The sequence below is a fragment of the Typopeltis vanoorti genome, chromosome 22 (assembly GCF_054136105.1).
Source record: "Typopeltis vanoorti isolate ZY-2024b chromosome 22, IOZ_Tvanoo_1.0, whole genome shotgun sequence".
In the NCBI taxonomy this organism is placed as follows: Eukaryota; Metazoa; Arthropoda; class Arachnida; order Uropygi; family Thelyphonidae; genus Typopeltis; species Typopeltis vanoorti.
Genome location: NC_143570.1, coordinates 29,472,746 through 29,488,445, shown reverse-complemented (window position 1 = coordinate 29,488,445; position 15,700 = coordinate 29,472,746). Strand labels below are relative to the sequence as shown.

Here is a 15,700-nt window from a genome sequence, read left to right as displayed (position 1 = left end):
TTGTTGCATCGAACATGGTTCGTTTAAGTGAATCCTTTTTAGGTTACTAATGCCACAACATTGGCATGAGTCTCTGCAATTACTGATGCAACAATTTGTTGTGGTCATTCGTTCGTGGTTGTTGCATGTTACCATATTTGACCAATTAATTGCAATGCTTCCGACCTTGCAGCTTGAGCTGCATGGTTAGGTTTAGTTATGACTTTCACAACTGGGCGTTCCAAACCCTCTGTCCAAACACGCCCTTTGCAGGTGGAATGTTTTTCACAAACCCAGATTCCATGTTGTTCATCTACAGTTCTCTTTGAAAACACGTAAATGTGGTTGTCATCATCTACCAATTTTCTTTTGCCTCTTATTGACGGAATACTTTTTGCCATTGTACACACAGGATTAATCGAGATCAATCAAGATGCAAAAATAATATGTAAATATTGCACTGCCTGCCACGCTCAGCTTGTTCACGTGATGCACCGCTGATAATGAGGCGGCGAAAACAGCAAACGTGCGCTGTCCACTGTTCCTCCCCCCCATGTCTGTCACTAACCACATGACTATCGCCCTTGTGGTCAAGTACGTATTCTTTCTATTGTGAAAAGATTACCAGTTCCAGTTAATACTTTCACAATAGAAAGAGAACCATGAAGATATACAAAAGGGGAGAAATTAGTTTAAAAGCTACGTGACAATTTGCAAACGAATATAAATTTAAAAATTTGTTCAGAAAAGTTATCGGAAGTTCGGTTCGAGTAATCGAGAGAGTTTAACATTGAATCTCCACTAAGGGGGCTGGGACTTCATTAAAAATTAGAGTTATCGAGAGTTGACTGTACTATATTTATATTTTTGTAACCTACTCATTATCTACAGGGGGCGAAATGCTGGGAGCGACTTTTCCATAAACCGCTGTCATCACTGCTTGTTTCATTTAGCAATTTTTCAAAGTAATTATTCCATACTTCAAGGATATCTTTTTCTCCTGTTTTCATGTCACCTTTATCATCTCTAATTCCTTTTACAGCACTCTTTCCTCCATTTCTGAGCTTCTTCAACAACCTCCAGAATATCTTGCCACTTCTTGATATTTATTTTCTATGTTCTTGCCAAAGTCCTCTCATGACTTTTGTTTAGCTAGTTTTACACAGTGTTTAGCTTTCTTACATTTGTCTCTGTATTCTCTAAGAGCACAAGCTGACTTATTTGCCAGGAACTTTTGATATGCTTTCTTCTTTTCCTTCACTGCCTCTTTAACTTCCAGTGTCCACCATGGAGTTCTGATTTTTCTATCCTTACAGACAACCTCACCACATGCCTCTCTGGCTGAATCAATCAGTGTTTTCTTCAGTGCTTGCCACTGAATCTCCAAGGTTTGGTTCCTGTTCTCAGACTCTTTAATTTTTTCTTCAATAATCTTTGTGTATTTTAGTCTACAGTTCACATCTGAGAACTGCTCAACTTTTATTTGCTTTAAAACTTTATTACATGTTATTCTTTTCAATATGAAATTCAATTTTATCCTGCTCAAGACTAAATAGTGATCACTTCCAATTTCAAATCCTATGTACACTCCAGTGTTCTGCACCAGGGAAAAAACATCACTATCAACAATAACATAGTCAATGAGACTTTTCTTATTCCTTGCCTCTTCTCTCCATGTGAATTTGTATACATTTTTATGTTGGAACATGGTGTTAGTAATAACCAGTCCAGTTCCTGAGCAGAAATCCAACAAATATTTGCCATTATTATTAGCTTTGCTCTTTTCTCCAAATTTTCCCAATATATTTTTTATGTCTGACAATCATTTCCTACTCTGCTATTTAGATCTCCAACAAGGACCAACTTTTCCTTTTTCATTGTGTCAGTTGCTTTCTCTAAAGCCTCAAAAAAAATCCTCCACTTCTACCTTAGTAGAACCTTCTGTGGGACCATAGGCACAAATAAGTCTCATTGTCCAGTTCCCCATTCTGCACATCACTCTACTTGAGACTGCCTGCCATTCAAGAAGATTAGCCTCATATTTAGTGTTGAATAATATGGCTACTCCATTTCCTTGATTGTGACTGCCTGAATATAACATTTTGTATTTATTGCTCAGAAAGATCTCACCAGTTTTTGTCTATTTTGTTTCAGTCACCCCTATTATGTTGATCTGGTACTTATCTAATTCCACAGCTAGCATCATTTCTTTGCCATTCAGGCTTCTTATGTTGATAGTACCGATCTTTAACTCTGGTGATGTTGAGTTGGGGTTTGTTTTCAGATTTGTTCCAGTAGCTGACTTTTCGCTGTTTGCCCTAGTTCACTGGCAAAAACAACAGGGGCCTTGTTTATCCGGGCGATGGCCCAGCCATCATGAAATTCTGTCATGTACCATCAATTTTTTTTATTTTTATTTTGGTTTAAGCCAATAAGAATACAATTTGGTCGGTTAAATCCCAAATTGCCAACCCATCCTCGTTCGTTCAGTATCCAGGTACATACCTAACAGGGTGCACTACGAGAAGGTGAGGATTGAACATTAGGTCAGAAGCCCTGATCAGTTTCTATGCATTCCTTTAAAGGCTATGTGGAGGTCTCCTCTCAGTTATACAGCTTTGACCCTTAAGCATCCCATTTTTTTTTTAATCTTGATTATCTTAATACATATGCTGATTACTTTGATGGATCTGTGTTTCACTCAAGATTTCTCCATGAGTGCAGGTCACAAAAATGCCTCCAATGATCTCGATCTTGAGCCTCTCTCTTCCATGTTATACCCATAGATTTCACTAGTGGATCTTTATATCTTGTAGGTGATTTTCCTTGTTTTTTTTTTTATTCTTGGATGCCAGTTGAGTATCAGAATATGCCACTACATATGCTGATATCCCATCTAATCTCACCACTGTTTCACAATACAGAATATCCTGAACTCTACTAGTTCAATCTTTCCTCCTCTATTCACACATTTGTTCCCATTACCCAGTCACCATATTATCACTATCTGTATAATACATCATGAAAAAACTCACTCAGTAATTGAATCATTTCTTATGCTACTATCACTTTCCTATTATTCAATATTAATTATTCTCTCATAATCCTTCTCCGTCAGCAAATTGCTATATACATGGAATTTGCTCAGCATGGTTAGCAAGTGCTATATACAGCAAAAGAACTTAGGAGTTTAAATGGATATATAACATCCATTTAACTCCCACATTATTGATCCTCCAGACTCTGGGAATATGGCTTGATAATTACTTCCCTCAAAGACAAACTAATGTTTCAGTTAACTCATCAGTTATATGTGTTAACTCATGGTATCTGTCAGAATTCAACAAATTCACAATCACATTTAGAACAACTCATAACTACATTACCTCTCCTAAGTTGTTATTGACTTCATTTTAACAAAAAAATAAAAATAAATAAAACAAATTTACTTGTAGTCTTACAAGGGTGATCTAAAAAATTCTCAGCCTAACAATGAAAAAACAAATTTATAATTTCAAACTTATTTTTATTTTTCAACATAATCATCTCCCTTAAGACTAATACATTTATTCCAGCGATGCTCCAGCACCATTATCCGTCCCTGCAGTGGGTCTCAGTAAGATCTGCAAAATACCCCTCTACAGCTGCAATCACCTCTTGATTCAAAGAAAAACACTGACCAGCGAGGAAGAGTGTTAGTTTTCAGAGAGAGAAGTCAGAGGGAGCCAAATCTGGGGAATAGGGTGGATGTTCCAACAATTCACAGTGAAGGATCCTTAATTTTCCCATTGCCAAAACACCTTTGTGAGCAGGTGCATTGTCCTGATGAAAGATGATTTTTTTTCTTCTGCAAACTGGGTCTTTTCTTGTGAATTTTTTTGTCTAGTCGTTAAAAGATCGGAATAATATTCCCCAGTTTTACTCTTTTCAAGATAATTAATAAACAAAATGCCTTTAGCATCCCAAAACACCGATGCCATGACCTTTCCTGCTGAAGGAAATGACTTTGTCGTCTTTGGCACTGAACAACCAGCTTCCTCTCACTGTTTGGATTCTGGTGTGTAATGGTAAATCCTAGTCTCATCCATAGTAATAAATCGACGCACAAAATCAGTTTTATTCTTGTTAAAATGCTCCAAGCACTGTTCAGAGATTTTCATGCGAGTGAGTTTTGATCTGCTGTGAGCAAGCGTGGCACCCATCTTGTGCAAAGCTTTTTCATTTGCAATTCTTCATGCAAAATATATCTTACCCATTCTTTTGAAATGCCTATAATCTCAGCAATTTCACACATTTGACTCATGAGTCATCCAATACCATATCGCACTTGATCATTGATTTCTGGTGTTGTTACACTTTCTGGACATCCTTCACATGGATCACCTTCAAGGATAGTACAGCCATGTTTAAACTCAGCAGCCCATTTCTTAATTGTTGGAAACAAATGGGAAGAGTGCCCATAAACTTTTATGAACTTCGAATGAATTTCTTTTGCCGTTAAACCTTCTTTTACAAAGAATTCTATAACCGCACGATACTCAATTTTATCCATTTCAAGGGATACACACAATACTTGCTTCAGACAGCTGTATAAAACAAACTACTTGATAGAATGACTTGCAATTTCACATGAATGCTTATGACAGATGTACCAACTTAGAAAAAAAAAAAACTTGCCGATAGTGTTGCCATGTATGGTCGAGGCTGAGAACTTTTCAGATCACCTTCATATACATGTAAATCAATCGGAAATACTGCATGATTATTTAATATTACATGATTAAAAGCAATATTTTTAAAAACTGCATTAAAAATTTAGCCTAACAAAACAAATAATATTTAAATTGCCTGTTGCTTTTGTTCCTAGTAATCTACGATCAAATATCCGAACAGAGCCATCTGCACAGCCAACTCCAAGATAATAAGGAGAATAAGGACTTATAGTCAGAGATGTTGATGCACACCAGCAGTTAACAAGAATATCCTGAAAGGTAAGCAAACAAAATAAATATTTTTTTTAATATCAAATCAAGCACAGTGTCAAGTCCTAACCACTAAGCATATCACTCATAAACACACACGCACATATACATATATATACAGGGTGTATACAACTTTACAGGAGAACAGAGAATAAACTCGGAAGACATATAAAAGCTGAGTAAGTGTGATAATGTGGTGAAAGACATCAATTTTTGGTTGTGCAACTTTATTATCAAATGAAAACACTAGGTGGCTTGATGTGTCACACATTTTAAAATGACGACTTTCGATGATGAAGAGAGAGAGAGGAGAGAGAGCACACGCTGTGTGTTTTGGTTTAAGTAACTAAGTCTGCAACACAAGTTCTGAGGAATTTCCACATGCAATATGGCAAAGAACTTCCTAGTAGCCACACGATCTAAATGTGACTCAAGAATTTTGTGGAAACAGGCTGTTCTGTGCATCACGCTCGTTTTCAGTGACGAGTGCACTTTTCATGCAAATGGGCAAGTAGACACTCAACTGCAGAATTTTGGGAAGCGAAAATCCACATAGCATTGTAGAATATGTTTGCAGCATCCCAAAGGCTAGTGTTTGCACCAGAAGAAAGTGTATGGACTCTTCTTTTTTTCAGAGTGTACCGTTATTTGTGGTGTGTATCTGGACATGCTACAAGGGTACCTAATACCACAATTAGATGACAATGACCATGATGGACACTTACATTTCCAGCAAGACAGAGCACCTCCTCATTACCCTGACAAACATAAGGTCATACCTCGACACCCATTTCTCAGGCAGAAGGGTGCCTGTAGCATGGCCACCAGGTTCCCCCGACCTACACAGCTAAATTTTTTTCTTGTTGGGCTTTGTGAAAGATTCAATGTTTGTACCACTACCAGCTGGTTTGGATAAGCTGTGTTCCAGAATTGCTGCCCACTGTTAAAGTCACACCAGATATGCTCTGCCGCATGTGGCAGGGTAAAAGATGCCACATTTCAGCCTTTGAAATGTGGTAATGGCATTGCATGAACAGATTAAAAAAAAAAAAAAAGAAACGAAACAGTGATATCAATAAGATGAGATACCTCCTTAAATGTTGAAACATGGAAGAGTTAAGTGGAATGGAAATATTCTATGGCAAAACAACAAGTTATTTATATATAATAAAAATAATAATAAATAAATAAAAAACAGAGAAAAACACTGAAATGTCTATTAGTCTTTAGTTTAGTTATAGGATTCTCATAACTCATTCCATCCACCATTTTAACTAATTTGTTCATGGAATAAACTGAACATATGGAAAATTATATAACAGCACTGAAGTTATTTGAATGGATCAGATATGTTACATAACATCCTTGCACCTTCTTCATGTCTGAGTTACAGTCTATAGTATCCCATCTGAACAACATATCTGTTTCAATATCATTTACTTTGGAAGTTGAGAATAACTACTGAGAATCTCTATTGCATGGAAGTGAACTATGAACCATAAACTGCAGAAGAAAAAAGAATAGAAACTGAAAAAATTAAATTCCTGCAGAGAACAGCAAGCTATACTATTTGAGACAAAAAAAGAAGCACAGAAATGCATAAAGAACTAAAAACAGATTCAGTATTGGACAAAGTATATGAATACCAAAATTGGATTGAACATATCAAAAGAATGGACAGTTCAAGACTATCCAAAATAATACTCCAATACTAACTTATATCCTCCAGTTGAAGGATATAGATGTTAGGGATGACCAAGGAAAAGATATGAAAAGTTTTTCCACTTGGTTATACTATAAATTAGAGATGCCACGAAATTATGTTCTTGGTTTAATCCTTTAATTTATAGTATAACCAGGTGGGAAACATTTCAAAATCTATCTCTAATCCAAAGTATTTTAGTGATAAGGTGTGACACCTTTTGGCTACTTGTATATGGAAATATGACTTCTGCATTACTTCAACCTTGGTATCACTTCTGGGTCTGGCTCAAGTTGATTCATAGCAAACCTATGCAATGGCACAGAATGTAGCAACATCAATAGAAACATTAACATAGAGATAGAAGTGGAAAGGCAGAAATAAGTAGAAGAGAGAAATTTTAAAATAAGAATATAGCAGCACTTATCAGATAGCCCTTCAGCTGCATTCTTCAATAGATAATTCACTAAATTCCTCAAAGAAAGTACTATCACTCAGATCTGCATTGATAGCGAAGACATGTCCCCACTCAAGACAACCTTGACTCCTTTCCTAAAACACTACAAAAATCTGTTTGAAGACAATAGAACTGTGGGAAATTATAACTCTTGGAACATTAATGGCTTTCCTGTTCATGTCCAAGATGGGCTTGACAGACCCATTACAGCATCTGAAGTTATCACAGCTTATAACGAATGCCGAACAAGAAAATCCCCAGGACCTGATGGTCTAGGGATAGAACTTGACCACAAGGCCTGGTTTATTCTTCCCATTCTAGTTATACAATTTCATTATTTTTTCTCAACAGGACACATACCAAGTGAATTTGTAGCAAGCCATACCATTCTCATTCCAAAACCTATTGTTGAAAGTTTATTTTTCCACTTGGTTAGACTATAATAAATTTAGTTTAATCCTTTATCCAAGTGTGAGCAAACAAAGTTTGCACCTGAAAGTATCTTCAGGACTGGGGTAAGGTAGTACAACACCAGGCAACTCGTTGCAAAAGTAGAGCAAGCTAACATCACTCCTATCTCAGTATCTCCCATAATGCAAAACACATCTCCTTGCAGATATGCATAATGTTATGCATTAAGGGAAGGGCCACTACCCAGACTAGTTTTGACCTTTATTGAGGTCTCTTCAGTGGGAGCCAGGCCCAAGTGTACCAGGCAGAAGCATTAGCAATGTCATCTCTACCTATGTTGAAAGTTTATTTTTCACTTGGTTAGACTATAATAAATTTAGTTTAATCCTTTATCCAAGTGTGAGCAAACAAAGTTTGCACCTGTTAGCTTGCTCCACCTTTGCAACGAGTTGCCTGGTGTTGTACGACCTTACCCCAGTCCTAAAGATACTTTCAGGTGCAAACTTTGTTTGCTCACACTTGGATAAAGGATTAAACTAAATTTATTATAGTCTACTATATATGTGACGGGGAAATCACAAATCAGGTTGTGATTTCCTCATCATACTTGCCCTTGCCCAGTCACCTTTCCGCTCACCATATACAGGGGTCCTTGGGTTACATCAGAGATCCATTCCTACGGACAGACGTAAGACGATTTTCGATGCAAGTCGGAATTACCATAGCCTAAGTTACTTACCTAAAATAAAACACCCTAAAGTCTACTTTTCTTGAATTAACATGAGGCTAATTGGGATACGGCGATGATGCTAGTCTTCCAGCCAAAGAACAAGAAGCCTTTCCATCTCGATCATGAGCCTACTACGTTTTTTCGTAATCACAGTCGATTTCATGGGCGCCAATCCTTTCACGTGTTCAAGGATGCAAACTTTATCCTTGATAATAGTCCCGACTGTGGTACGACTTAAGTTCAACGTGCGGTTGATGCTCGTTGCCGTTTCTCCCTTTTTTTGCACTTTTAATAATGTCTAATTTCACTTCTAATGTAATGGCTTTCCTTTTCTTCGCTACACTACCATTGGAAAAGTCTGCCTTACGTTTGGGAGCCATATTGAATGGTAAAAAGTCACAAAAAAACACAAACACAAAAGTGAGAAAGCGGATGTAAACAAAGAGTGTATGCTGGGACCCAAGCGACGCCACCTCTCCCAAGCAAACGGCACGTAACAGCGTATTCTTCCGCCATGTTCACAAACAAGTTCACCCGCGACGTTTGAATTTTACGTTGCTCCTTCAAGTCGAAATTTATTTTTTAAATTATTTATGGGATTACCACCGTAAAATCGAAATGACGCATGTCGAGGAACCACCTGTATATCCACTCAGTCTCAACTTCTCCACTCACATTCCAATCTATTCAATTTCTATGCTGACCATTCCCATACATACATACATACATACACTACTACTTCCAACATCCACTCTTCCAATGCCATGTCTCCCTTTCCACCTCGGCTCCTCCTAATTTCCTGGTCCTCTTGCATTCCCTCTTACACTACTACTACTGCTACTGTTTCCATTGCCAAGCACTTTTGTCTCTTCAATACCACTCTCATGATGTTTCACTTCACCTCTTACTTCTGATCTCTCGCTTGCATCACAAACTGCACTTCTATCTGGTTACAGTTTCTCTAGTTCACTCACTCCAAACTGTACTCCCTTGTCATCACACAGCTTTGCTAGCATACCATTCATGATTCTGGCTCTTCATCTCAACTTATCATCATCATACGCCAGCAACACACTGATAGCCTTTCCCACTATACTGTTATCTCTCACTCTCCTCAATAACCTCCTGATATTCACCCTTACATTCTCCTTATGTCTACTTAAATCATTTGTCCCCACAACCACTACCACCACTAATTTTGTTTCCTCCTTATCCAAAGCATGAATTATCTTGCTTATTTTCCCTCCTGAATTACAGACCTTATGAATTCTCTCATTAACCAATCCTCTAACAATGGAATCCCCATACACTGCTATTCTCAAATCACTTGTCACATCTTTTACCAATTCTTCTTTCATTCTATTTCTTTTTCACTTTTGTTTCCACTAAACAGCTAATATCAAATTTCAATTGTTATTCTAACGTATTTTGTCTCTTTATCTATTCTCACTGAAAATGGTCCGGAAACTAGACCAAAAATATTGCTCTTAATAAATATTTATTTCCAACATAGTGAATTCTATAATTTATTTATTTATAATATATAACTGCTGTCAACTCTATACTAAAAACACGATATTTAAGTCACATACAATACCAAACTCACTGACTGTTCCTGAACAAATGCCCAGAGGCACGAATACTATAAGAAAGAAAAATTAACTACTGCAACAAACTATTATTGCAGCCCCTGTGAGTATGCTATATAGTTGAATTATTTATTATATTCATATCATATTGATGGTACTAGATTATAGAAGATTAATGAGGCTATGGATCTGGGGATGATGGTGGATAGAGATTTGAAATTCAGAGGACACATTGCTAGAGTTGGCAAAATAGCTCAAAGGATTATTTGGGTGTTGAACACGTTGACATGTAAAGATAGGGAGGTTATTATCGCTGTTTACAACTATGATTTGGCCACAGGTTGACTACTGTGCACATACTTTTGCATTTCCAGGGGATCAGGAGGTGGTGGAGAGGATTCAGAGATAAGTGACCACGCTTGTGACAGGTCTCTGGAATGTTCCCTATGAGGAGAGCTTGAAGGTGTGTGGGTTTTAGAATTTAACTGATAGGTAGAGGAGATGCGATATCATAGACACTTATTCACTAAGAGGAGTCTATGATATTGAAACAAAAGAAATTTTTCAGTACATGGGGGGGAGTGGGGGGAAAACAAGAGGTCAAGCATGGAAGTTTTCTAAGAGTGTGGTTAGTAAGGGTATGTAGACTAGGTTCTTTACTTGGAGAGTGGTTGTGAGGACCACAACAGTGAATAAGTTTAAGGAGAAATATGATACGTATTGTGTTAAGGAATAGAGCATTCACGCGGTTAGCCAAGTGGCTATGCACTTCGTAACTACATGCCTGTGAAAGGAGTTTCCTGGGTTCGATTCTCATTGCCGACATGAGGAGCTTAACGATCTTTCTCAGACATAGCCAAGTTAGCCGATCTTGGCTGTGGACAGCAGGGTTTTCTCCCCAGTTTATCTGGGATTTTTCCTCCCACAAGTAGACAAACTGGCCACGTGAACACACACAGATTACAGTCAAGAATACTTAAGCCCCAGCCATAGGCCTGATTCATCAGCTATGCCAGTCCCGAGCATAGATAAAATTTTTTTTTTTTTTTGGGGGGGGGGGGGTTGAGATGGTGTCATACTTCCTCGTAAAAGGGGCCTAACGGCCATTATATCATCATATGCTATAATAAAAACGGATAGAGAAGGTCGTCTTCATCATCCTCATCATCATCACGCTTTTCAAGGATTTAGGTCTAAAGTGGCTGTTTTGGACTTAGAAGTCATTGTTGAATCTCTTTAGAGGACATCCTGGTTTTCTTTTTAACAATGGTTTGTAATTTAATACTTGTTTTTCCCTACTAAGTTTTCCTGGTAAGATTTATGCAAGTATTTTACCCTTTATCCAAGTGTGAGCAAACAAAGTTTGTGGCTGAAAATATCTTCAGGGCTGGGGTAAGGTAGTACAACACCGAGCAACTCATAGCAAAGGTGGAGCAAGCTACCATCCCAGTATCTCCCATAATGCAAAACACATCTCTGTGTGGATATGTATAATGTTATGCATTAAAGGAAGGGCCACTACCCAGACTAGTTTCGACCTTTATTGAGGTCTCTTAAGTGGGAGTTGGTATTTCCACCTCTGGGTGGAAATACCAGTCCTTATAGTCCTTATAAAGACTGGCTTAAAGGGGCGAAGCAAGAATGCTTTTCATATTCCCAGTTATCTGTAGAGGACAGTGTAGGGATAAGGTGTTATTGAGCTATTAAATTAAAGCTCTGATCATGGCAGGAGGGTAACAGCAATAGCCAAGCCTCAGTTAGAACTTCATTGGCTACAGCATTGCCATCCATTACCCTCCAAGGGGATTGAATGAATCAATCACTGCATCTCATGGTCGATTGAAATTCTCCTCCGGTGGAAATACCAGGCAGAAGCAATAGCGAGGTCATCTTTACCTATAGGAGTTGCCAAACGGTGTGCCACCTTTTTATTAAATTACTCTGGATTTAGAGAAAGATGTTGAAAGTTTATTTTTCACTTGGTTAGATTATAATAAATTTAGTTTAATCCTTTATCCAAGTGTGAGCAAACAAAGTTTGCACCTGAAAATATCTTCAGGACTGGGGTAAGGTAGTACAACACTGGAGAACTCGTAGCAAAGGTGGAGCAAGCTACCATCCTTGAGAAATAGTTAAGAAGAATTGTGGAAGAAAAGCTTGGCGAAGAACAAGCTGGATTCGGGACAAATAGAAGCTGTCAGGATCAGATATTCACTTTACGACAAATAGCTGAATACTCATCGGAATATAACAAAGATCTGTATTTAAGTTTTGTAGATCTGGAAAAGGCATATGACAAGGTGCCAAGAGAGAAGCTATTCAATATGCTGCAGTTATATAGTGTCAATGGGACATTATATCAAGCAATACTTAGTCTCTATTTGAGAAGTAAGTCAACAGTTAGAATTGAAGAAAGTACAGGAAGATGGTTTAATGTTAAATCTGGTGTGAGACAAGGAAGTACATTATCCCCTCTGTTATTCATTATCTATATGGTTCACACTATGAAGGAAAGTGGTATTAAACATGATATCAAAATTCATCATCATCATCAAATTCCTGCCATGTATCCTCAAGGGGTGTACAGGATATGATAGTACTACATGGGAAAAAAATTACATCATTACTAACTTCCTATCTACAATTTTCCTCCAAATTAGTCTGTTACTTGTCAAGATTCCAACATTATCAGATCTTATATTTCTATAGTCTAAGGCACTTTGTACCATATCAATCCACCTATATCTTGGTCTTCCTCTGGGTCGTTTTGCTGCCAACCTGGCAGAGAACACTTGTTTTGCTAATCTTTCTTCATACATTCTGTTTAGGTGACCATACCACCTGAGATTAGCTCTGCTAATGCATTCCTGGATGTTGACAATGTCAAGTTCTTTCCTAATATCCTCGTTTTTAACATGATATTGTCATTGATGCCATCTGTTCATGCCTATAATCTTTCTCAGGACTCTCATATCTGCAGTCTCTAGTCTTTGGTCAAGTGTTTTACTTCTGACCCAGCTCTCAGATCCATAAGTTAAAACTGGTTTGAAACTGTCTTGCATACAGCTAATTTAGTATTCTGACTAATTTCTCTTTTATTCCATATGAATTTATTCAGTTGACTTCCTACCATACCAGCTTTGCTGATTCTGTTGTCTATTTCCATATTTAATTTACCATCTTCATTAAAAATCGTGCCTGAAATAGCAGCTGAAATGTTTTACTTGTTCCACAGGTTCTCCATTCACATCGAAGTTGACATTTTCAACGATTCTACCTATTTTCATTGTCTTTGTCTTTTTATTGCTGACCTTCATACCATATCTATTACAACAGCTATTCAATTTAGTCAGAGATTCTTGCAGACTTGTAGCGGATTTATTTAGAAGTATAACATCATTCACATAAAGCAAAGAGCTGATATTAACATCTCCAATTTTGATATCAGGTTTAATACCACTTTCCTTCATAATGTGATCCACATAGATAATGTACATCCTTGTCTCTCACCAGATTTAACATTAAGCCATCTTCCTGTACTTCCTTCAATTCTAATTGCTGACTTACAACTCAAATAAAGACTAAGAATTGCTTGATATAATGCCCCATTGACACCATATAACTGAAGCGTATTGAATAGCTTCTCTCTTACCACCTTGTCATATGCGTTTTCCAAATCGACAAAACTTAAATACAGATCTTTGTTATATTCCCATGCTTTCTTGACTATTTGTCGTAAATTGAAGATCTGATCCTGACAGCCTCTATTTGGCCTCAATCCAGCTTGTTCTTCACAAAGCTTTTCTTCCACAATTCTTCTCAACCGTTTCTCAAGTATACTTGCATAGATCTTGCCAGGAACACTCAGTAGGGAAATACCTCTGTAATTCTCACATTCAGTTTTATTTCCCTTTTTATATATGGGTACTATGAGAGCTCTACTCCAATCATCGGGAATTTGTCCCTCTGTCCAGGCTTTCTGAACTATGCAGTGCAGCCACTATAAGACTCTTATACCACCATACTTCAGCATTTCTGGTTGAATATCATTACCCCTGCTGTCTTTCCACATTTCAGGCTTTTGATTGCTTTTTCTACTTCAAGTATGGATATGTATTCCTGACTGTATGCCTGTTGAGTGTTTTTTACCACTGTGCTATCACTGCTTGTTTCATTTAGCAATTTTTCGAAGTAATTACTCCATACTTCAAGGATATCTTTTTCTCACATTTTCATGTCACCTTTATCATCTCTAACTCCTTTTACAGCACTCTTTCCTCCATTCCTAAGCTTCTTCAACAACGTCCAGAATATTTTGCCACCTTCTTGATATTTATTTTCTATATTCTTGCCAAAGTCCTCCCATGTTTTGTTTAGCTAGTTTTACACAGGGTTTAGAATTCTTGCATTTGTCTCTGTATTCTCTAGGAGCACAAGCTGACTTATTTGACAGGAACTTTTGATATGCTTTCTTCTTTTCCTTCACTGCCTCTTTAATTTCCTGTGTCCACCAGGGAGTTCTGATTTTTTTATCCTTGCAGCCAACCTCACCACATGCCTCTCTGGCAGAATCAATCAATGTTTTCTTCACGGCTTGCCACTGAATCTCCAAGGTTTGATTCCTGTTCTCAAACTCTTTCATTTATTCTTCAATAATCTTTGTGTATTTTAGTCTACAGTTCACATCTGAGAGTTGCTCAACTTTTATTCGCTTTAAAACTTTCTTACATGATATTCTTTTCAATATGAAATTCAATTTTATCCTGCCCAAGACTAAATAGTGATCACTTCCAATTTTAAATCCTCTGTACACTCTGGTGTCCTGCAACACGGAGAAAACATCACTATCAACAATAACATAGTCAATGAGACTTTTCTAATTCCTTGCCTCTTCTCTCCATGTGAATTTGTGCACATTTTTATGTTGGAACATGATGTTAGTAATAACTAGTCCATGTCCTGAGCAGAAATCCAACAGGTATTTGCCATTATTATTAGCTTTGCTCTTTTCTCCAAATTTTCCAAAAATATTTTTGTATGTCTCACAATCATTTCCTACTCTGCTATTTAGATCCCCAACAAGGACCAACTTTTCCTTTTTTATTGTGTCAGATGCTTTTTCTAAAGCATCAAAAAATTCCTCCACTTGTACCTTACCTTCTATGGGACCATAGGCACAAATAAGTCTCATTGTCCAGTTCCCCATTCTTATATTTGCCCACATTACTCTACTTGAAACTGACTGCCATTCAAGAAGATTAGCCTCATATTTTGTGTTGAATACTATGGGTACTCCTTCTTTTCCTTGATTGTCATTGCCTGAATATAACATTTTGTATTTATTGCTCAGAAAGATCTCACCAGTTTTTGTCTATTTTGTTTCAGTCACCCCTATTATGTTGATCTGGTACTTATCTAATTCCTCAGCTAGCATCATTTCTTTGCCATTCAGGCTTCTTATGTTGATAGTACCGATCTTTAACTCTGGTGATGTTGAGTTGGGGTGTGCTCTCAGATTTGTTCCAGTAGCTGACTTTTTGCTGCTCGCCCTGGTTCCCTGGCGAAAACAACGGCGGCCTCGTTTAACTGGGCAACGCCCCAGCCGGCATGAAATTTTATCATGTCGTACCATCATTTTTTATTTTGGTTTAACCAATAAGAATACAATTTGGTCGGCTAAATCTCAAATTGCCAGCCCATCCTCGTTCGTTCAGTATCCACGTAGATACCCAACAGGGTGCACCACGAGAAAGTTAGGAATGGACATTAGGTCAGAAGCCCTGGTTGGTTGTCTGCATTCCTTTAAAGTCTATGTGGAGGTCTCCTCTCAGTTATACAGTTTTGACCCTT

At 37.5% G+C, this 15,700-nt stretch overlaps 1 protein-coding gene across 5 annotated transcripts in view; it reads right to left on the bottom strand.

Annotated features, from left to right (window-relative positions):
* Positions 1-15,700, bottom strand: part of LOC150094267 (DDB1- and CUL4-associated factor 6-like) — a 422,923-nt gene that overhangs the window by 286,909 nt on the left and 120,314 nt on the right. For all 5 annotated transcript variants that reach the window (XM_090411919.1, XM_090411918.1, XM_090411920.1 and 2 more), the window contains exon 7: positions 4,828-4,963. In XM_090411919.1, coding sequence (XP_090268045.1) covers positions 4,828-4,963 — 136 coding nt within the window. The remainder of the gene's footprint in view (positions 1-4,827; positions 4,964-15,700) is intronic.